The sequence below is a fragment of the Globicephala melas genome, chromosome 2 (genome assembly GCF_963455315.2).
Source record: "Globicephala melas chromosome 2, mGloMel1.2, whole genome shotgun sequence".
Lineage (NCBI taxonomy): Eukaryota > Metazoa > Chordata > Mammalia > Artiodactyla > Delphinidae > Globicephala > Globicephala melas.
Window position 1 is genome coordinate 8,093,236 of NC_083315.2, and position 23,346 is coordinate 8,116,581.

Here is a 23,346-nt window from a genome sequence, read left to right on the forward strand (position 1 = left end):
CAGGAGAATATTCTTCCAATCCTATGGGAATTGTTTAGATATACCGTAAAGGAGGCAATTTTGTATTATGACAGCGTGTCTCATTTGCTAAATATTTCTTTAATATCAATATCATATTTTGAGTTGACCTTGGTAATAACAAAAAGGTTCACGGCTATGACATTATGTCAGTTTTTCAGAATTAAGATTTTGACTCAAAAGGATAACATAGAAAATTAAACAGCTTTTAGAGTAGAATTATTGTCTCAAATTGTAGGCTTATAAAAAATTTGTTTTGAATTTTTACAAGTTTACAACTATGTTAGAAACGCAAAAAATGTTTTCTGTCATCCTAGAAAACCAAACTCACTAATCAAGAAAGAAATCTTTACTTAGATAAATTACCATCAGAAATAAAGGCACATAATTCATGAATGTTGGTAACTTTGCCCCTCCGTACAGGTGGCAAATTAGTGTGGCATATTTATCCACGATACATGCCCAGAATCCAGAATCCTCTGCTGGAAGAATCTCAGAGGGACCCGCAGGTGCCTCCCTGGTGTCTGCAAATGGTCACACAACTACAAGAGAACCCTCACAAGCATCGTCCTCAGCCACCAGTTCTGTGAGCCTCCCTGTACCCCTGAAGGAGAGTATGTGGTAGGGAGGAGATAGCCAAGTGTCCCCATTTTCTTTGCTAGAACATGAAGTTCAACTTGGTTAAAAAAAAAAAAAAAGAAGGGAAGGGAAGGAGAGAAATTGTTTCCTGCATGGTTATTAAGATAAGCAAAGAAGAGAAAATTTACAGCTGTCCTTATCCATCTGTCTCAGAGTTTTCTACATGTATTGTACCGTTGAATAAAGTAATACAGATCCACAATGCATCTCTGAAACTTTAGGGTCCAGTGTTTCTGAACCCAGAACTTTGTGGGTTTTAGATGGGTAACGCGGAGTATACCGTAACACCCACGGCAGCGTCTGAGGCAGCTCCTGGAATCCAGTCTGTTCACGCTTCTGCACCAGAATGTGGATATTCACACCAAGTGGAAGAGAGAGAGAAAGGTTGAACATTAGGTTCACCACCAAGTGGGTGAGAAGGCTTTATATCTTAGAGATTTTCAGATTTTTGGAATTGCGGGTAATGAGGACCCATAATACTCTTTTTAACTTATGAAATCCATCTCTCTGGAGAACTTGACCTTCATGATACACTCATGAAATACGGAGGAGTTAGTAGGATACTAACATGATGTTACTGTCTCTGAGTTTTGTGTCAGTCCTTTTTTGTGACACTAGTGTAACTTTCTGGCTTTAGTGCTCTAGTGTTTTAGTACCAGGACACCTCAAAACCACTGGTTTCAGGAAGAATTCTTCCACACGAAGCCAGTTCTGTCTGCCCCAGGTTTGTCCTGCAAGTTATGGACATCTCATTTAACCCAAAGGGAATCTTCTGAAAAAGCGTTTTGTCATTTTTTAAAGGAAAACAAGCACCTTGTGGATTTTGCTAATCGTCCTGTCAAATTTCATCTTTGCTTTCTTCACTCTGTTGTGTCTTGGTTAAATTTGTTCTTGCTGTTATTTGTGACGGATCCCCTCGTTGATGCATATTGCTCGAAACCTTAGTTTTCCACAGTAGATCATTCAAACTTCCCATGTTTTATGAGCAGGGTAGACAGTAGAACCACGATCCATCATCTTAAAAACAAAAAACAAAGCAAAAAGAACCCAAGTCAAAGACTTAACGTGTCATTGAGAGACCAAGTTTTTGCTGGCAGCATTAATCACTACCTAAAAGTTGTGAATAAAATCTGGTTAATATTAAAAATAAGAAGACTTCAGTTTTACTCTCAGTTTAGCAAGTGATTTTCCTAGAGACCTTTTTTCTTTTGCTAGAAATGGAAACTGACCGCTGTTAGGAACAAGGAACTGTTTTAGGGTATTTCATAAGTGGGCATTTATCATTTGTCCTGACTCTGGGGGAAACGTCCAAGTAGAAAATCTTGAGAGAGGAAGCTGGGAACTTCTAGCACATTCTTTCAGTTTCAGCTTCCCAAGTCTCTGGAGATAGAGTGACCAGGTCTCCCATTAAGGCAGCGTTGTGATTTGCAGCCAGGGTATGGCCAGATCATCTGACAGGGCTGGCCCCCTCTAAGTCATTACAGATGTTTACAGACAGCAGAAAGGCAAATAGGACATTTCTACATAGTTGTCCTTTGGGGCGGCTTAAGAGCCCTGGATCCCTTCCAGACTGTAATGGATTTGGATGGGCTTCACGCCTTCGTGATTTCTTGTTGTGTTTGTCTGTGTCACCTGGCCCTGGGGGAGCGCTAAAAAAAAAAGCCACTGCAGCTCCAGCGAGGAAGTCAGACCTGGGACTCTCATCGGGGATGCTTGTTTGCCAACAAATGAGTGTTTAGTGGGTAAGACAATCTCTTCCTCCTTTAGTTCCGTCCTTCCCCAAATATACTTTAGATGTGATGAGTGGGAGTTAAACCCACACTCGTGCTTCAGATTAATTGTCTTTCTCACAGTTCCATTCGATAAATGTTCAACCTGTAAGGTGCCACCCTAGGCACCGATGAGTCCGTGACACAAATCCCTGTTCTCAGGGAGCTTATAGTTAATAAACAGGGAAGATAAGACCCAGAAACTCATCACTGTAGGCTCTTGGGTGTTCGGGGACCTGAGTATTCCTTTATGCCTTAATAACATGCAAGTAAACATTCCAAACTCTGCTTGGGAATTGAATTTTCCTAAACACAAGGAGATGACCTGTGTGAAAAGCTCCAGTGCTGACCCTTGCCTCCTGGCTAAACTTGAACTCTACCAGCCTGGCATGGAAGGTCCTCAAAATCCTATGCCTCGTCTGCCATTTATTTGGTCTGCTTAACCCTTCCATACCACCCGTTCTAATTGATCTCTTCAGTTCCTGGCCTCCATACTCTACTGTATTCCACTGAGAAGAAAAATAAGATTCCTGTCCTTTTCTCCATGTGGGCCCTGCCCCAAAGTCTGCTTTCACAACAGAGCCCACAGGGGCCTTCCTTTCCTCCAGACTTTAGTCTGTTGTTTGAATGGACATGATCCAGTACTGCCCACGTAGTCAGTTCTCTTTTTATTCGCACCTCTCACTCCCCGCACTGAATTGTGAGCACCTTTTGAATGAGGACTATGGCTTATCCTTTTTTTATGTCTCCCTATAGCAGGGCCTCCATAAATACATTCAACTTATTGATAATTAATCAATAAACCCTTGCCACCTACGTGACAACCATTCAAGGACTTAGATTTATTGATTTCGGGCTTCCCTGGTGGCGCAGTGGTTGGGAGTCCGCCTGCCGATGCAGGGGACACGGGTTCGTGCCCCGGTCCGGGAGGATCCCACAGGCCGCGGAGCGGCTGGGCCTGTGAGCCATGGCCGCTGAGCCTGCGCGTCCGGAGCCTGTGCTCCGCAACGGGAGAGGCCACAGCAGTGAGAGGCCTGCGTACCACACAAAAAAAATAAAATAAAATAGATTTATTGATTTCAACAGCTACAAGTTGAGATTTTCCTTCTGGCTGGTTGTCCAAAGCCAAGATTCACAAACTTCACTGTCACTGTTTCTTAGTCCACTTGAAAAATCCCCTTTCTGGGAGCAGCTATAAGGTCACATCCGTGTGTTTCTTGGTCACCAGGTACATGAACTTGAAGTATGGAAATGGTTTTGCCCACTGGCACTTGGCATCCTAAGGGTAGCTGCTGGTTCCTAGCTGGAGACAGTGTTTCCGGCTGGGCGGGGGCCCACAGAAAGGCATGTGACTGTGGTGTTCCCTCCTTCCTTTGTATTGACCTGTGAGCTCCTGTCTCGTTGCTTTCTAGATGCTACTGCCCGAGGTCCTGGTGGTCAGTATCTGCCTTGATTTGCATGAGCAGAACGATAGCTGCTCCCATAACCTGGGTTAGAACTGTGTGTAAATGCAGGCTTCACAGCAAGGGCCGTGAGGCGCCCTGGTGGACCAGCACAGGGAGACGCCTTTACACATCCCCAGTGGATTCTGCTGGCTGGCTCTGGAGGTAGACATTGGGGGCCAACACCCAGATGTCCCTGTCCCAGCAGGGGTGCGGGTCTGCTGAGCACCCACAGGGGCGTCAAGCTTCTGAAGCCCCCTGGTTAAATTAGGGGAATTTAAAGTATCTCCCAAACCTGAGATCATGCGAGTCTGAAGGGAAGGAAGAATTTCTGGTCCAGGGACCGGACGCGAAAGACCTCCTCCTAGCGCCTGATAATCCACTTAACACTTTCTGAGTTGTTTCTGGATCATGTCAAAAGCAAATGACAGATGAACTTATATACAAAACAGAAATAGACCCAGACAGAGAAAAAAAAGTTATGGCTACCAAAGGGGAAAGGGGGGCGGATAAATTAGGAGCTGGGGATTAACGGATACACACTACTATATACGAAATAGATAACCAACAAGGACCTACTGTATAAGCACAAGGAACTCTACTCAATAGTTTGCAATAACCTATAAGGGAAAAGAATGTGGGAAAAAAAAATATATATATATATATGTAACTGAATCACTTTGCTGTACACCTGAAACTAACACAACATTGGAAATCAACTATACTTCAATCAAAACAATTTTTTTAAAAAGCAAATGCTATCCATTTGTCATATTTTGGACAACAGTTTCTAGCATGTGCTCAATCCAGGCAAAGAAAACTGGCCTGTGGGTTAGTGAGGGAAACAGCTTAAGGAGAAAAATAGTCGAGCTGTCCATTCTCAAAGCCCACGGCGGGGCCCTCAAGACCTCCCTAAGGTCCCCCCATGGGGAAACTGATGACCCTTCTGCCCACATTCCTGCTGCCCGGGGACACTCATCGGTGCCCCCTTGGCATGCAGGGCTTGAAAAGAACCCACAGGCATCTGAGACGGCTCTGCCCGGCCCTGCCCTCTACAAGGAAAGGCCGCTGGGCTCTGCGTGCTGTGTGTTCTTTTGCATCTCTGCTAAGTAAATAAGTACAAAGAAAGCACCGCTTTTCGCTAAAGGGGAACAGATGCGGGGTCTGAGGACGAGGCTGCGCCGGGTCGCCTCGCGTGGTGCTGTGGTTTTCTCCAAGGCTGAGCACGTTTCTGCCATGCTCCCTGTCTGCCCTGTCTTCCAGCAATGAAGTGGTGAGGACGGACTTGAAGAAACTACCAGCACTTCCCACGCAGGCTCTGAAGGAGCACCCCTCCCTGGCTTACTGGTAAGCCCCCTTTCCCTGCATGCCCCAGGCATCCCCCCCTCCAGGAGGGAGCCCCTTCTAGGGACGCAGGGGGCTCCTGGCGACTGTCCACCCTCCCCGCCACCACGGGTCCGCCTGGACCCCAATCAGACAGCGACTGCAAACTGTATCGAGTGGCTTGAGTCTTCATGAAACTGTTTTCTGCATTTATTTAAATAACACGAAATGTGTGAGACCTCTTTTCCCTATTTTCTTTCTTTAAAAAACAAAAAAAACTTCTAAAATTTCCCTCTAGATGGTTTGCCTCCTTGCAGAGTCTTTCCTGAGCTGCTAGAGTTTCGCTTTGGAATCCTTGTCATTTGATGACAGGATGTGTGGGGTTTTGAGGTGTGGGAGGAGGACAGGGTTTTTTTCTTTGCAGAAGAGAGAGATTGATTCTTTTACTTTCCCACAATGTTTAATATCTCCTGATTTAGCTTCCGTGTAACATTACACCATAGTTCATCTGTCAGGCCCTGAATTACTGACTCTGAATGAATCGGGTACTTGAAGGGTTCCCAGGTTGTGGTTCGGGTCACAGTGGAAAGGGGTTTGCATTGCCGGGCAGTGTGTTGAAGTACTGCTGGGCTAGCGAGCCCTGACCACTGTCCTTTGAAAGCAAAATGCCGCTCCCCCAGTCATCCTTCTGACTCCTTGACAAAAAGCACTGTGACGGCTTTTATTTAAAAAACAGTAATAAGATAAAACAAAAATCGCAGAACAAGTCAATCTTATTGAATTATAACATATGACTTTTAAGCACTTCTGTAATATGCTTTATGAAGTTGCTAGTTTACTAACAATTCACCCTGTCCAGACACCTTTCCGGTCGACAGACTAGTTGTTCAGGCATCCGGGTGGCTTTAAGGGATCCCTTTGGCTGGGATGGGGTGCGTCTTGCTGCAGAGGGCATTAGCAGGATGAAACTCCAGTACCTAAATCATTTCTTGCCAAGAGACCAAGTGGTGATGGGGCAGCTGGACGGGAAACAAAAGAGCTGAACCCTGAGGCTGAGAGCTCCCACCCGTGTGCTGGCATCCCCAGTTTCATCTCTCTGAACAGTTTTGTTGGCATTCTTTTTTTTGGTTACACAGGTGTCCATAAATAGTGGCTTTAGATCCTTCTAATTTGCCCCCAAAGAACAAAATTGGTTTAATGTGCAAACACTTTGCACGTGTCAATTTCCAGACTTCCAACCTGGCAGCGTGCACATACGAACACCCTCAGATGGCACTCCTGTTGCCTTGTTCGTGGAACCCAATTGCCCTCTCCCCAATTCCTTATGCTCCCTGGGCCTTACCTTCTCTATCCTCCCAGCGGTTCATTTTCAGGAAACCAATGGTGAGGGAGATGCAAGGAAGTAACTTGAGAAGCTGGTAGATCTTACCTTGTGAAATGTATTTGCCAGCGGGGGCTGTAATGTTGCTGGGTTGTCTGGAATCAGAGTTGCTTTCAGCCTAATCCCTCCCTCAATTATCGCATGTGTTTGTTTCCAAACGTTTTTTACACCCTGTGCTCATTTCAGAGCTATGAACACCTCCTTGCCTCTCCTCTTTCTCCCTCTGGATTTTGTTCTGTTACCTCCACAGTCTGCTCTGTATGCAAACATTATCACCAACACAGAAACTCCTTCCTTCGTGCTTATGCTTTCTCTTTTGTCGTCATGAACAGCTTCATCCTCATCTACATCCGTAGCTGTCCTGTCAGAACAGCCCTCTATCTCTGTGACCAGGCCAGCGCTTTCCCCGGGCCTCATTTAGACCCAGAGGTGCCCATGTCACTGTCTAAATGCACTGGGAAGATGGCAGGACCGAGGGAGGGATGGTTTTGAAGCTGGTACCCTCAGCTGCTCTACAGCTCAGCTTATGCACAAACAAGCCAGTAGCATGAACCATTCTGATGATGCATTGCTTAAAAAAAAAAGTATACACACACACACACACGCACACATTCACAGATGCAGTGGCCAAAAGAAGCCACTGGGAGCCCATCCACCACTAGTCAGGGAAGGCATTACAGCCTAGTGAGCAAAAGCGGTGGGTTTTAGAATCCCAGCCAAGCCTCTGAACTGTGGGGTCATGATAGGCCAGGACGCTCACGTGACTTCTCTGCTGCCTCGATTTCCCATCTCTAAAATGGGACTAACCACATCAACCAAATTCAGACTGTAATTAAGAGAGGAAATAAAAAGGCACAGAGTGCAATTAGGAAGTAGGGGAACGGTGCATAGTAATGCTGAGTCATCACATCATAATCCTTTCTGCTCATTTCCCCCAAGCGTTCAACAAGCTTGGACTTCTCACCCCACGTGATTTCTCTATCGGGGAGGCATCCGAGGCACAAAGTGCCCGGGGCCACAGAACAAGGCAGCATCAGGGCCCCGACCTGGATTCTCTTGAGCACCTCTACTGCAAACGCGGGACCACTTGTACCGCCCATACAAGCTGTGAAGGGACATCTTCCCCTCACGGGCCGACGGCTCCTCCGAGACAGGGAGCCCTGTGGCCATCGCCTTGTTTCAGGGCTCCTTGTCTGCAGAGATGGACCAGCCATCCCATGCCTGGGGCGCGGTCAGCCTCGGTCATTTGCCTTTTTCCTTCATGGAACGCCATGTCCTCCAAATGTGTTTTGGGCTCCCGTTTCCTCTGCCTCATGGGTCTCTGAGGATAATCCCGTCTAGTCCGCCCCAAGCATCTGGCGTAGTTGGTGCATGTGAGTCATCTGTCAAAGCCTGGAGAGGGGCGGGAACAGGGCTAGGGCTGGGGTGGGTCTCAGGCGGCTCTTGTCACACGCCAGCCTATGGAGTTTCCACTGGGGCAGAAGAGGTGGGAAAAGCCGAGGAAGAAGGAAGATACTGTGGCCTCGCGGTGGGTCTCAGACAGCAGGAGAAACCAGGCGAGGCAGGGCGACCGATCCCCACAGCTGTCAGGCACGGTGAGACCCCCAGGCTCGGACCAGTCCGTTTGTGAACAGCTGAACAGCGGCCAGCAGGTGTCGCTGACACGGCTGGTGTTCGTCCCCGCGCCGTGCGCACGTTCGCAGCCACAGCACTGTGTTAAGTTCCGTCTTCCCTCCTCAGCCCAGGGAGCCAGGGACCCTCTTTGCAGCTCTGTACCAAGGAAGCAGGCCTGTAGCTATGCTGCATGGCTGGACCCCGGACCTAGAAGTCCACCTCCCCAGATGCCACGTCGTGTGGCAACCCAGCTGTTGATTCAGTGGCTGTCTGGGGAGGAAGCTGGAAGGGTAACCCCAGAACGGCCTGACACGACTCTGATGCTCTGGGAGGCTGGTGTCGCCCCCAGAGAGGACGCTTCTGGAGACTCCTCTGTCAGGAGAGGGCTTTGTCCCCCTCCGCATAGAACTTCCGTGGTGTGTGGGAGCCAAGGAGAAACCCGGCTGCGGCTGCCCCTTTCTGAACAGAGGTGCCCGGACCCCATAGACACGACCCTCAACTAGACCAAGGCCCCTCCTAGGCAGCCGTCCCCCATCCGGGGCATTAGAGAAGACACTTTCCTGTGAGGAGCCGGCCTTACGTGCGTCAGATTTCAGAATACTCAAGTGAAGGGAGATTCACAGAAGCTTGGGAGAGTAACTAGAAGGTAACTAAATGACCCCCAAGTACTAGATGATGAACACATAGAATGTGTGACACCCCCCAGAAGTGGCCTCGCTGACAAAGAAAGAGGGGGGTGAAAGAAGGCTTTCGATCAGTTCCGGGGTACTAAATGAATAATAGCTCGTAAAGGTCAACTAAGGAGGTCTCGAGTGTTCATGCCTGGGGTCGCCTCCTTGTCATGGAGTCCACGGGCCAGCGGGGAGGAACGTGAGGCCGAGGCGTGAGGTGGAAGGCCGTGCGGCCCGGTCCCAGAGGCCAGGCCTTTGGCCTTGATCCCTCAGCAGGTGGGATGTGATTCCCAAGGTTGCTCCTGAGCTTCCAAAGGCCGCGGGGCTCGGGCTCGCTTCCCAGAGGGGCCCCTGCCGCCATCCGCCCCGTCGCAGGAGGGTGTAGCCTGCATTGCCCCTCAAGGAGCGAGCTGGCCTCTTGCTGTGTTAGAACTGAGGTTTCAGAAGGTACCGGGGTGCCCCTCTCATTTCTGCCTCCTTCTTATCTCGCCAGCGCGCCTCTGGGCCTTTTGTTGCTTCACTGTCTGTGTTAACCGGCCCCAGATTCCAGAACTTTCCCCTCCTCCTTGGACGCCCTCAAGCCTGCCTGCTAACTCGGGGTGGGGAGGCCGTGGGTATCCTGTCAGAGTCCACGTCTGCCCGCCCCACCCCGGAGGCCCCGTGCCGACGGGATGCAAGAGAGGAGGAAGGGGAGAGGGACCCGAGGGAGGTCAGCCGGAGCGTCCACACGCACCTCCGGCCAGTAGCCCTCTTCCTGTCTCCTGTCCCGTGTCCCTGCCTGCTGGCCCACACGCTCCCCACTTCATCCTCTGCTCCCACAGTCTCATTTCTTACGAGGAGCCAACCCCCAAAGCCCGGGCTTTCTTTTTACTGATGATAAGCCCAAGACAAAGAGAATGCGAGTCCTCTGAGGAGGAAGCAGAAGCTTTGGGTACATCCTTAGCCCTAGGCATCTCACTTGGGCTGCATTCGGACATGCTGCTTTCAGGACAGATCATTTTTCCAGGAGCTCTTGGCTCCTTGCAGCTTCTCATGAGGATGCTGGAGCTCACAGATCTCTCCGTGAGCGGGGAGCGGGGCCGTCGCCCTGGGGACTGAGACAGAGACTCCTTTCCTCTCGTTCTAGCGAGGACCGGGTCATCGAGCACTACAAGAAACTGAACGGCCAGACCAGAGGCCAAGCCATCGTCAAGTAAGTGCCCCCCAACCCACAGTGCTGCTGAGGCCGTATGTGTGTGTTCACATAGTGTATGTCAGGGCTGTTCAGTTCTTCTGGGAGAGACGTAGCTCTGGGGGCAGGTGGTTCCATGTATCTTTCACGTAAATGATTACTCTGAGAACTTTATCACGTGCACACACACACCAATATGTGTACGATTCCACTTCTGCCGAATAACCAGGTGTGTGTGTTGTGTTGTCTTCCCAGCTACATGAGCATCGTGGAGTCTCTCCCAACCTACGGGGTTCACTATTACGCAGTGAAGGTAAGTGAACTCATTTGGTGAAAGTTGCCACCATGCCCTAAAAAAAAAGTTCTCATTTTTTTTTCTTTTTAATCTTACTGAAGATTTTTGGGGGAGTGGGGAGGACTTGGACAGGAAGATCGCATGCTAGGGAGCGTTGGGACAATGGAACTCCCCCCCCCACCCCAGTGTAGTGAGACTTGATTTGGGTTCTCTGCAAAACTCACTTGCCTTTTTGTGGAGTGGGTGTGGTAAATGCCTACTTCTTCATTCTCAGAAGAATCCTGGAGATCGGGACTGCAGAGCCTCTCAGGAAAATTCCATCTAAGCACAAAGAACAAAAACTTTAAGCAGAATCAACAGTGTTTTTCTTGGTGGTCAAATGCCACGTAGGCAACTTAATAGGAGAAGTGGGACTATAGGGGCTGACAAATCAACAGGCTCTGTCTTCTTAAAGAAGGAGTAAGTCCAACGTAACACAGGCCCCCTTCTAAATTCTCTTGCGTTTTATCCATAATGTCCCAGACTGGGATCTCCTCTTCGAAATAATAGGTAATGATGTCCTCACGCACCCTCTTCTATCCTGAGAAAGGATAACTTCCTTTTCTTCGTTTACCCCAATGTGAAGTTTATCAAAGTCATTGCCCAAAGTCCAGACAAAAAGAGCAGAAAACACATCTGAACTCAAGACAGTCCCACCAACCAACCCGAGATTCCATGCTCTTCCACCAGTTTCCTACCCCGTGTTTCCACCCAACTATATATATTTTTTTTAAATATTTTCAGGTGGAGTTTTATTTATTTATTTTCTTTTTAATTTATTTAGTTTTGGCTGCGTTGGGTCTTCGTTTCTGCGCGTGGGCTTTCTCTAGTTGCGGCGAGCGGGGGCTACTCTTCGTTGCGGTGCGCAGGCTTCTCATTGCGGTGGCTTCTCTTGTTGCAGAGCACGGGCTCTAGGCGCGCAGGCTTCAGTAGTTGTGGCGCACGGGCTTAGTTGCTCTGCGGCATGTGGGATCTTCCCGGACCAGGGCTCGAACCCGTGTCCCCCGCGTTGGCAGACGGATTATTAACCGCTGTGCCACCAGGGAAGCCCCCGACTATATCTTTAATTCCTTTAGACCAGAACACAACACCGTGTTTCATTCATTGTTGTGTCGCCCACGGCAGTTTGCACGGCACTTTGCGCGTCCTTGGTACGCATTTTAACGTAATGGCCCGTATCTTCCTCTAAACTGCAGCCTTTTGATGGCAAAGACTGTTGCAGCCTGTTATAGTTCCCCAGAACCCAGTGGAGTGCCTGGCACTTAGTAGATACCCAGTAAATATTTACCAAGTACCATTATTGAGAATTGAATTGAGTAGTTGGATGTACACATTTCCGCGATGGGAACAAGTGTCAGAATGATATTTGTGGAGCTCCGTTATGAGGCATGTATGGGGACTCCAGTCCCACCCAGCAGCTCAGCCCAAGATCTCTCAGAGCCTGCAGTGGTTCAGTTCTTCCTGATGTCCTTCCAGCACGCTTCCCACCAATGGAAGCTATTCATCCCTCTTCAGCACGACGCACAGACCTCCTAGAAGCATCGCAGCCATCCCTGCCCTGCTTAAGCCTAAGCTATCGTCTGTCATGAGAAGTGTGACCTGGCCTCCTGGGCTATCTTCTGTCCCACATGAGAAGGCTGGATCCTCTAAAAAGACTTACCCCCCCCCCCAGTACAGCTGGCTGTGTCCTGGGATGTGGCCACTGAAGCCAGTGGGCAGTCAGCTCCCCAAAAGGAAATGGAATTGATCATGAAAAGAGGCTCAAAATCCCCCTTTCTGGCTGCCAGGGTTCAACTCTTACACTGCTAGTGAGAGTTTGGAGCCCGTGTCCATTCTGCCATCTTGCTACCAAAAAGGAAACAGAAGGGTCCAGCAGTAGTCCTGACATTATTACAAGAGGCGTGTCACAGAAATCAAACTGTGAGTCTTTCCCTGAGTTGTGGAGATATTCGACGGTGATGTTTAGCAAAGGGGTCTGCATTCGGGAATGGGAGCCAGGAACGCGAGAATCCCCGACTCCATTCCATTCTCTGATTGGCTGTTTGTTCTTAGCTTGACCTCACCTCCGTCGCTCATAATTAAAGTAGAGATTATGAGGGCTTCCCTGGTGGCGCAGTGGTTGAGAGTCCGCCTGCCGATGCAGGGAACATGGATTTGTGCCCCTGTCCGGGAAGATCCCACGTGCCGTGGAGCGGCTGCGCCCGTGAGCCATGGCCGCTGAGCCTGCGCGTCCGGAGCCTGTGCTCCGCAACGGGAGAGGCCACAGCGGTGAGAGGTCCGCGTACCGCAAAAAAAAAAAAAAAAAAAAAAAAAAAGATTATGAAATTGGCTTCTCCAGCTACCCCACGGAAGTTTTCTAGATGCTGGAAGACTGTTGAGATGGCTTGAGACAGCCAGATGGGAAGGCTTTGAGATAAAACCTCATCTGGTCTTTTACTTGCTTAAACCTGCGTTCCATTTCCTCCTCAGCCCTAAAACTTGACAGAAGGGCAACCTCTGATATGCATGCTTTCTGCCTTCCAATCAAACCTTAGAAATAGACTCCTTTGCAGCTTGTTAGAGGCCAGAAGCAGACCTTGTGATTTTCCAAGTGCCAAGTGTGCCTGTGTGTTTGGCTTTTGGATTCTCCAGACGTGAGTGATTGCTCTCCTATCTATTTGGAGAAAGAGCCCAATTAACTATATCGAGACTCACTGTTTGGTGGCCTTGTAAATTTCACAATGCCGCATCTCACGGTGCGATGAGAGCTCTTACCTCGACAAACTGCAATTGCAGTCGCCTTCATCTCTCCTCTTGTCCTGTTCTCTGAAACCATTGCAGTCACCCGGCCGCTTTCCAGAGACAGGGGTTTTATACCTTTAAAGAAATTCAGAAACTTTCCTAAAAATTCAAAATGTATTTCTTCTGCCCTTTACCTTGGTGCTTACCTTGAACTAACTCTTGCCCCACATATATTTGGAAATGCTGAAGCCAACTGTGAGTTTTCAAGACACCCACCATGGGGTATGTTAGATCATTCACGCATGTGGCAATTAGGACAAATCCAGGGAAAGGCTGATATGCCCCCTGCCAATGCCTAGCATTTGGGAGCGTCTAATTAACAGTCTTGAATGAAGATTTACAACTTACAATCTGGGGAGCCAGAGGTCTCTGTTAGAGGAATAAAGATGGTGTTGGTGTTTTTAATTCAGTTCCCAGAGTGTCTAAGCTTCGATTTTGCTACCCCAGTCCTGCCAGATAGCCACTGTCTTCATGAGGTGAACAGGACGCACACCTTATGAGCACCTGCCTACCCTGCACTGCCATCGGCCTGCTGGGGGGAAGGGGAGGGTCTTGAGTAGAGTAGGACGCAACCTTTGCATGATTCCTTTGTCTATTAAATTAGAGGAGTCCTTGATAAGAACCTGCTGTATAGCACAGGGAACTCTGCTCAATCCTCTGTAATGGCCCGTATGGGAAAAGAAGCTACAAAAAAAAAAAGTGGATATATGTATATGTATAACTGATTCACTTTGCTGTACCCCGAAAACTAACACAACATTGTCAATCAACTGTACTCCAATAAAACTTTTAAAATAAATAAATTTATTCAGATAGGGGAAAACAGTGATATAGAAAACGAGCTAGTTTTGAGAGCATTTCCACTGTTCTGGTAGGAATAAAATAAATACACGTGTATGAGCTACAAAATTTAAAAATAAAATAAAATTAGAGGAGTCTTGAATGCGTATTACTAAGTGAAAGAAGCCAATCTGGAAAGGCTGCGTATTGGATATTCCAACTATATGACATCCTGGAAAAGGCGAAAGTGGTTGCCAGAAGCTGGGATGTATAGGCAGAGCACAGAGGGTTTTTAGAGCCATGAAAATACTGTGTGACACTACGTGTGTGATGGATACGTGCCCTTATACGTTTGTCCAAACGCATAGAACGTACACCAGCAAGAGTGGACCCTAAGGTAAACTATGGACTTTGGGTGGTTAGGACGGGTGAGCGTAGGTTCCTCATTGGCAACACAGGTACCACTCTGGTGCAGGATGTTCTTCACGGGGGAGGCTACACATGTGTAGGGATGGGGGTACATGGGAAACTCCTGTACCTTCCTCTCAATTCTGCTGTGAACCTGAAAGTGCTCTAAAAAAAATAAAATGTTTTAAGACAAAATTTTCAGAGGAGTCAGCTTCCATAGTCTCTATGGTTCCTTCCAGCTCTGACAGTCGATGACAGTTTCTCGGCCCAGAAGGTCGTTCTGTCAGAATGTTCAGCATCTCTCAGATTTTCCCTGTTGGTAGGTGAGGGGCCCAGCTCTGAAAACCTAAAGTCTTAGAAGGAGAACAAAGAACAAGGCGTCCGCTTCTTACTCAGAAACGGGGAAAGGACCCCAGCTGGTTAGGAGCAGAGCTGGGTCCCCAACCCAGGGCACTTACTAAGTCACTTTACTGAGCATGCTTTGATGACAGGGCACACCCGTTAAGGTAAGGCACAGCGAGGTGGGCTCCGTCCACTTCAAGGAATTTGCATTTCCCTTTGTCTTCAGGTGAACCAGGAGATCTCTTGGTTCCGTTCTCTCTTGTCTGGTCCCATGCTTACCCGTACTCCTTTTGATGTTCTAGGACAAGCAGGGGATACCGTGGTGGCTGGGACTGAGCTACAAAGGCATCTTCCAGTATGACTACCACGATAAAGTCAAGCCCAGGAAGGTAAGCGTGCTCTCCTTCGTGGGAGGATGGCACTCAGGTGGAGGGAGACACAGGCAGAGAAGTGACGAAAAATGTTACCCCGTGCAGCCTCAGGGCCTCTGGGCCCCCCGGTCTCCTGCTCATTTTGGGTATATGCAAACTCCTCCGCAGTCATCCAGCCTGTGTTCCCTGGGGAAGTATTTTTCCTCCCCATCACTAAGGAAATGGAAGCTGTTAAAATTATTTAAGGTAAGAAGACTAGATCAGCTCACCCAGGGCAGATGGACCAGAGGGCTTTGAGAGGCTGTCCCGTTCCTTCATTTCCTGGGGTGCTGTGGGCTTGAGAACATGGGGGAGCATGTCTCTTGCATCCCGAGGCTAATCTGAGTTTTCCCAAAGGTTTGTTTTTGTTTTTCTGTTTCTTGTTTTTTGGACGAGGGGAACTAAAAGAATAGGCCAAAAAGAGGCCGAATCCAGTAGATATTTTCTGGCATATTAGAAGTGATCAGAAATCTGGAAGAAATAAGGTCATTTGCCAAAAAAGAAAGGGAAGCAGAAAGGAGTCTGCAAACTCACAGTGAAGCCAAAACAGAATGTTTGAAGAGGACACAGGGCTTGAATTTTCTCTGTTTTCGTTTCCACACATTTTTTAGACCAGAACAAATTGAAAAATTATAATGGAAAAATATCTCTGAGGTGAGAGCTGTCATTCAACTCCTCCGGCAGAGAAAAATGGGGAGACGGTATGTGGTTCAGACCCTGAAATACATATTAAAAGTTTATCAAAACCACACTTGCTTTCGGAGGGAGAGAGCAATATAGGTTCATTATGTTATTGCATAATGCCTTCCAAGCTTCTTTATCCACGAACAGGATTGAAATCCACACTACATATCCGAGCTTATTGTAGTCTATCCAGTTAACATCTGCCTTCAGCCAGTTTCTTTAGTAAATTGATAGAAAAAAAAAATGGCCCTGTGTCGAGGAGGATTTTCACTCAGTTGATCAGTCAGTTAAGTTCTGTGAGAAGATCTTGAGCATATGATGGAGGGATTCTTCCTTGGGGACAGTTCAGTAGGAATCTGGCTGTTTCGGGGGACCATTGTTTCGTGACTGTTTCCAAAACCCCTCCAGTTTCCTGCTGTAGGACGTGATTCGGACTCTGCGTTCTTATTTTCTCCCTCTTTGTTTTTCTCCGTCACTGGGTCTGTACTTCTTCCACGCTCTCTGCCTCTTTCCCTTATGACCTTTGTAAGTTTCTGTGCTTTTTCTTCTCTCTTGACTCCTTCCTTCTTCTTACATCCACTGTCCCCTCTCCAACTTGCTTGGCCATTTTTTTCTGCTGCAAGAGCCAAGGATACTCCTGGATCGTTTAACCCAGTCCTGGTTACGATGTATCCAGCTCTTGGTTGCCCACACTGGTGGAGACCAAGGCCAGCTTGGACGATTGGGGTCTACAGTGGAGTTCATTAAAATCCCACAGTTGAATTCTTCTCTCCCTCTGAATGTTTTTGAAAAATGTGCTTACACGTATCGGTATGTGTTCAGTTTCATTTGTTAATATGTTTAAGCTCGCTTTGTTTCTCTAATTGAGGTGCTAATGAAGATTTTAGAGGTAATGAGGTAGCGCTTGATGTATGTGATCTATGCAAAACGCAGGGTGTGACACAGCGCAAGGGCTTAATAAATGGTAACTATTCTTGTCAGTCTCCAAAACGGACTTCAAAATATGGAGAAGTAGGAAGTGCAACATGTGACTAATCAGCCTTTGAATAAGAGAATTGACTCTCATTGGTTGAATTTATGCAGGTCAGTGGATTAAAAATGTTAAAAGGTCAACACACTTATTCCGATATTGCCTCTATTCAAACTGAGTTGCTCTTTAAAATAACGCACGCTTCTGTGGCCTCTAAGGAAGTAGTTGGGATTCTCAAGTCTATTGCTAATTGAGAGACAACCAAGCCATCAGAGTCATTAGTCATTCATTCGAAAATGTTTATTGCATACCTGTTATATGCAAGGCAGACCACCAGGTGCTGAGATAATTAAGACACACATCAGGTCTTCAGGACCTGCACGGGGTATCAGGGACAGGGGTGTGGTGATTGCATCTTACAGATAAGAGAGGCCTGTGTGAGGGTTGGTGGTGAATTAAAGGAGAGGGTCATCAGCTGGGCTTAAGGAGAAACGTCTTCACAGACAGCAAAGTAGGAGCTGAGTGTTAAAGGTGGACAGAGGTTTTGCAGATGGACTAACGGGGTGAGGGTGCACACAGGTGCGCACGCAGGCACCGTGAAGGAGAACAGCGTGGCGTGATGGAGAAGCACATAGCATCGCTGGGGCTGGACGTCCTGGGAGAGGAGCCAGAGAGCAGGCTGATGGGGCCCCAGCAAACAGAATCCTCAGGGTTTGCTATGAGGATTTCATCTTCGAGACAGAGGCGCGACCACATCAGACCTTCGTAGTCAGAGAAACATCGTTCTGGTACCTGGCGGAGGATGAGTGGAGTGATACAGGGCAAGACTTGCAAACCGGGACATCGTTACATTAGTGTAGGCCAGAGCTGGTGGCGTGGCTCGGGGGTGGCTGTCCGTACCGGGGATAGAGAAGGGGACTTGGAAGTGAGATGTCTAGAAGGTGATGTGACTGAACAATGGCGGGAAGCAACAGGGTGGAAGTTGGAGCAGCAGGAGAATCTACAACAACTTCCTGATTGACCAAAGCCTGGGATATAAGAGAAGGGGAGAGAAGTTCAGTTTAGGACATGCCGAGTTTTGGGCTGATGGGACGTCCAGGGAGTGGTGGCAAATAGGCAGTGGGTATTCAGTTGGAGCTCGACAGTATCAAGAATTTCGAACCAGAGAGAGGAACGGGAGAGGCACTCGGCACACTGGAAAAATTACAGTAGCTGTGAGTGGATTTCAATTCCCCATCGTGACATTCCCTGTGAGGCAGAAGGGCAGGGCTGGGACCGGGACACCCTGACCCTTCTGTAACTTGGGGAGCCGTCTTTAGGAAATGAATGTGCAATCTACATATAAAATTAAGAACGGGCCTTTGAAAAGCCTATGACGGGAATTCCCTGGTGGCCCAGTGGTTAGGACATACAGCTCTCACTGCCGAGGGCTGGGGTTCAATCCCTGGTCGGGGTACTAAGATCCCACAAGCCGCCTGGCGCAGAACAAAGGAAGGAAGGAAGGACGGAGGGAGGGGAGGGGAGGGGAGGGGAGGGACCCACGAGGGGAAGAGACCCAAAGTTTCATTAGCCCAAGGAGTATCCACCTCTGCTGAGACCTGCCATGGGCCCTAAAGACTTAATCTGAACCGTAGGTAAGGGGTCCCAGCTGCAGGGGGAAGGATGCAGTGCGTCTGTTCTTTCTGCTCACAGCCAGTGTCATCACCTTCATAAAAAGGCCGTCCCTGTTTCGTGTAAGGCACCTGTGAGTCCCTGAGTGCACAGGGCACGCTCCCTGGCTCCGGACCTGTGAACCTAAAGAGACGCAGGCACATGGTAGTGACCCCTGGTGCACATCCACATAGGAGTGCCCCAGTCTGTCTTCAGCTAAAAATCAGAAACTCACGTGAAACTGTCAGGATGAAGAGATGCCCCAGTCTCCTCTGGTCCCACCCTCCTCCATCTCTGACCCGGCCGCTGACCGTTTAGAAAGCTTCCCAGCTGATTCCGATGTGCGGCCAGAGTTGAGAACCACCGCCGCGGGCCTCCTTTCCGAACTCGGACTCGGGGAGGGTCAGCCAGGCGCAGCAGGTGTGTCCGGCAGGGCCTCTGCACTCTAGGAGTTGGACACAGGGCTCAAGTCCGGGCCGGCCCCCAGTGATGGGTGACCCTCCAGGCGACACCACACCCTTGCAAAAGGGGCCAGGCAGAGCCTGGCACCCGGAACCCCGGCAATGCTCGGGAAACTGGGAGTGACGCCCAGTTCTGGGCACCTGAAGGCCCTTTTGTAGCAACAGCTGCACCTCCAGCCCAGGCACAGGCCTCCCTGACACTCTGACCCAGTTACAGCAGCTGTGTCACATGGTACCACCATGCTAAGAGCCAACATTCAAGTAGAGGCAGGGGCGGGGTGAGCTGCTCCCTTGCCGTCGGGGGGCCTGGAGGTATTGTCTGGCCTCCACAGCTACAAGAGCATCAGCAAATAAGGCACACAGCAAGCGGCACTCAGCAGCCTCCTATGAGAATGCACTCAAGTTCTTCCACGTGGACCACCAGAAAAGGAGGGGTGGGTAGCTGCAGACTGTCCAGAAATGGGCGGCGCCGTCGCTGTTCCGAGTTCCCCGGTTGGGGTGCAGTTTGCCACTCTGGTGGCAGAGTCTACCCTAAATTGCTTAATCCTCACTCTGAAGCCCTGGGGGCTTTGGGGGAGATGGAGTAAAGCACAGGGTCCCTCACCCGTGGACTAGGGAGAACATTCTAGGCCCCTCCCCATCACGCACCCCTATCTGCTACCTGGATCTTCTAAACCGATGCCTGGCCTTGCAGAAGCATAGCCCAAAAAGGCAAGCTGCTGATGTTAGAGAAAAAAACAAAAAAAACCAGCTTCTTTGCTCTCAGGGCACGTGTGTCAGGAACAGGGAGACACGTGTGGACACTCAAAGAGGGTGTTTTGGCTTTTGTGTATGTTCAGAAGCTCAAGGCCAATTTCAGAAGTATTTCGGAATGATGTGTGCAAGAATAGCCCCCCAAATCCCTAAAAATCCCACACATAGGGCTAAAAACAGTTAAAATATACAGTACGTGCACATACACCAGGATAGTGGCCCTTGCTTGTGTAGATGAGCTCTTTTAAAAGATCAGACAGAATCCCAAACAGTGTCCAAGGACAGATTGCAGAATTTTTATAAGTTATTAACTCTCCTCCTATCAACTCTCACTAAATCCTCCTATTTCCCTCCTTCACCCAGTGATGGTTTCCCTCTCACTCTGCCTGCCTCCCCACTTCTGCTCTCTTGTTCCTACTAAAATACTGATCACACTGCAAAACATGCCTCTCTTCTTCCCCATGACTCTGGGGTGATAATTTTAGGCACCGTTTGTGAGTGAGGTATCAAGAGTACAGGAATGGCGGTATTTACATGTCTAACTGTCTGGGTTTAACAATGGTGAGAAACGTGCAAAGAGGGTCACAGTGGTGAAAAGAAGAAAGAAAAACCTTGCAGCTACATGGATGATCTTACCCTGTTTTCACCTGGGTATCACATTCCCTTTTAGCGTGTGTTTGCGTGTGTAGGAACGGAGCTCTTCGCAGGTGAGAGGTCCTTTGTCCTGTTGGCTTCAGGGAATCATGAAACGTTGTCAGACCAGCATGTGGGAACTTGAAGTAAATCCCAAGCTTCGTCTTAGGTTGCACTTATGGCCAAGGAAAGACACCCACGCATCAAAGCAGAGCAAATGCCAGCTACATAAAGTGACCGTCCGTGGGGACGCCGCGGATCAGCTGCGCCATCGGTCTCAGATCGTTGTGTTAGTACAAGCAAGAGTGTTTCTTCTTCCCCGAGAACATTTGAGTGAAAATCAAATGATATGTACTGAAAAGGCGTTGCTTATTAACTCCTGCAGAACCGGGATCAGGTGGGGCAGAGATAGATAAAGCGGGAGGTAATCGATCACAAAGGGCTCCCTCTTTTAGAGGAGGACCTTGCATTCCTTAGATCAGAGCCTGGGAACGTCCGAAAGCTCTGATCTCTGGGACAATCTGCCTCTTCTTTGTGGCACCAGGAGCAAAGACTTTGGGCGATTAGCCTCTCCCACACTCAAGACTCAACCCCCAGCAGTGCCAAGCTGAGCGGCTTTCTCTGTCCGCCTGCTGGAATTTGCACTTTCCAGACCTGTGGCCAGACCAGCCATCGAATCATGAGAAAACATTATCATTTACAACAGAAAACGCTTTCCGAATGGGGTGCCAGGAAGAGTTAGGATAAAGATCCGTCCTGCAGGCTGTGTCAGAGAATGTACGCATTCAAGAACGAACGGTGTGAAACACGTAACTCCAAAAAAACCTCCCTAGAAGGCGTATTGAATATCTGTAAATCATCATCTACAGCTGCAGCCCATTCGCCAGCCTATATTTAATGAAATCTCTCCATGGGGGGGAAGGATGGCAGTGCTGGTCTTTGTTACGTATTCAGCAGACAGCATTTACTTATTTATTTGATGTGCAATTAGGAGCGCTTTTATGTTCACTTAGGTGCGCAATTACGAGCACAGAGGGCTCCCCTCTGAGACATTAGGAGAAGGAACCAGAGTAGATGGTCGCCCCTTTCCCCAGAGCAGCCAATGTAGCTTCCTGTGGTTCCTAAGAGTATTTCAGAATTGGGGGCATTAGCTCAGAGAATTGATGCATTCCTGTCACCTCCCCGGATTAGTAAAGATTTTTGAACTGGATGAGATGATGAAACAGGAAGAGAAAATAATATTTACAGGAAATACTCCATTAACTGTGAACCGACTCCCAGCGCAGTCAGCCTGCTGAATTATTCAGCGTGATAAGCACGCCATTAAGTGCTTTGCCAACTTATTTTTCAGCTTCTGTTTGGATGCACTTGACTCATCCTCGGGCTGCTGGGCCCTCTGCCTCGGCAGGCCCTGGGCGGGTGCCTCCCTCATTCCGTTATCTGTATTCCCCTGGGAAACCGCACCCTGGGCTCTCCGGGGAGGAAGGGCTCCATGGACTACTTTTAGCATTTTGCAGCCTTTGCTTTTTCATCGTCAGATCAAAGGGCTTCTCTGTTGCCTCCTTCAGACCTCACTCAGCGCTGAGCGGACCGGGAAGGGTTCCATGCCTGTGGGTGACAGGCCCTGGCCATGGGTCACCAAGGGGAACCAGCCTCAAAGCTGAGGGGCAGGCCTGCCGGAGGGATGCTAGGGTGCAGGGTGGGGGGGTGCAGAGAGAGTCGCCAGCGTCTGCCATCTTAAAATAACTCCCCAAGAAAAAAAAAGCAGCTGTATTCTAGGAAGACTGAGACGCTCTTCTCAAAGCATCAGTAGACAATAGACATCCTCTTCTCAAAGCGCATGTATTAGGCATGGCTGAGTTCTCTCTCTTTGGAACAGGAATCCCAGTGTCTCCTCCTATCCAAGAATTGCAGTCCCCTGAAAGCACTGAGCTAGGGCTTTAGAACTCCAGTAGAAGGTGTTGAATGTGAAATCCTCTCCAATAAAACGGACCCCATAGGAGAGTTACCAAGTGCCTATCTTAAGCCAGGCCCTGCTTGTGGCCCTGCAGGTGTTACAGTGAACAAAAGAGACGGGTCCCTGCCCTCAAAGACCTTAGAGTCTAGTGGGAAAGACGGTCAAACGATAGCATTAGGTAAATCTATAATGCAGAGTGTCAGAGTATTGAATTCTACGAAGATAACCAATCAGTAAGGAAGAGGGGGATGGTCAGGGGTGGTCTTGCCAAGGAGGTGACTTTAAGGGACTCTGAGTGTTGCATCCCCTGGGAAGCAGTTAGGGATTCTCGCAAGGAAGTGTATTGGGAAGTGGTCTGGAATTAACAGCAGTGAGCAGAGGGAGAAGCTGAGCTGTGATACAACCTTAGGGAAAGCTGTGAAGCTGTAACAATGGGCGGTCAATCATCAGACCCATCGCCTTAGCCCAGCATCAACCAATTATTAGATACAGGTGAGCCACAGGCGTGGGGCAAGACGGCTCTCCACAGCTGAGGGCAATTCCCTGAGAGAGGATAAATCCTTCAGTTCTGAAGGAGAGGCTGGTCGATGCAGTAGCTTTTCCTGCAGTGGTTCCCCCCAGTGTGGCCCTCGGACCAGCAGCCGCTACGTGGTCTGGGAGCACGTTAGATCTGCAAACTCCAGGTCCACACCTGAGACATCCAGACTCAGAAATTCAGAGGCCGGGACTCGGCAGTGTGTGTTTTCACAAGCCCTTGAGGTGATTTGAAGACAGGCTGCAGAGTTCGAGGGTCACTGCTCCACACACAGGTAACGGGAACTTCCTTTGTGATCCTACTTTGTTGTTTTGTTGTTAAGATAGTGCAGTCTGAGTTAAAATCAAATTCCTTCTTGTAACAGTTCAGCCTTTAAAAAAAGATGTTTTACAAGCCAGTGGCCTCCATATCCACTTAAAGGCCCAAAATAAATCTCAAAATCTCAACCAAGGAGGAACTTGAGGGCTATTCACTCACTCCCAGGGTGTTCAGAGTTGTGATAAACAACTTATTTAGCCTCTCTGGGCCTCTGTTTTTATGTCTGTGAAATGGAGACTCTAAAACACGAGAAATAGTCTAATTATCTTCATCTTGAACATGTTTACATCTCAAAGAGTTGC

The 23,346-nt window shown here is 48.8% G+C and overlaps 1 protein-coding gene across 9 annotated transcripts in view; it reads left to right on the forward strand.

Moving 5' to 3' along the window:
* The window catches only part of FRMD4A (FERM domain containing 4A), a 640,139-nt gene that overhangs the window by 539,887 nt on the left and 76,906 nt on the right, over positions 1-23,346 (forward strand). For all 9 annotated transcript variants that reach the window (XM_060292572.2, XM_060292533.2, XM_060292551.2 and 6 more), the window contains 4 exons: positions 5,132-5,215; positions 9,984-10,049; positions 10,284-10,341; positions 14,976-15,062. In XM_060292572.2, coding sequence (XP_060148555.1) covers positions 5,132-5,215; positions 9,984-10,049; positions 10,284-10,341; positions 14,976-15,062 — 295 coding nt within the window. The remainder of the gene's footprint in view (positions 1-5,131; positions 5,216-9,983; positions 10,050-10,283; positions 10,342-14,975; positions 15,063-23,346) is intronic.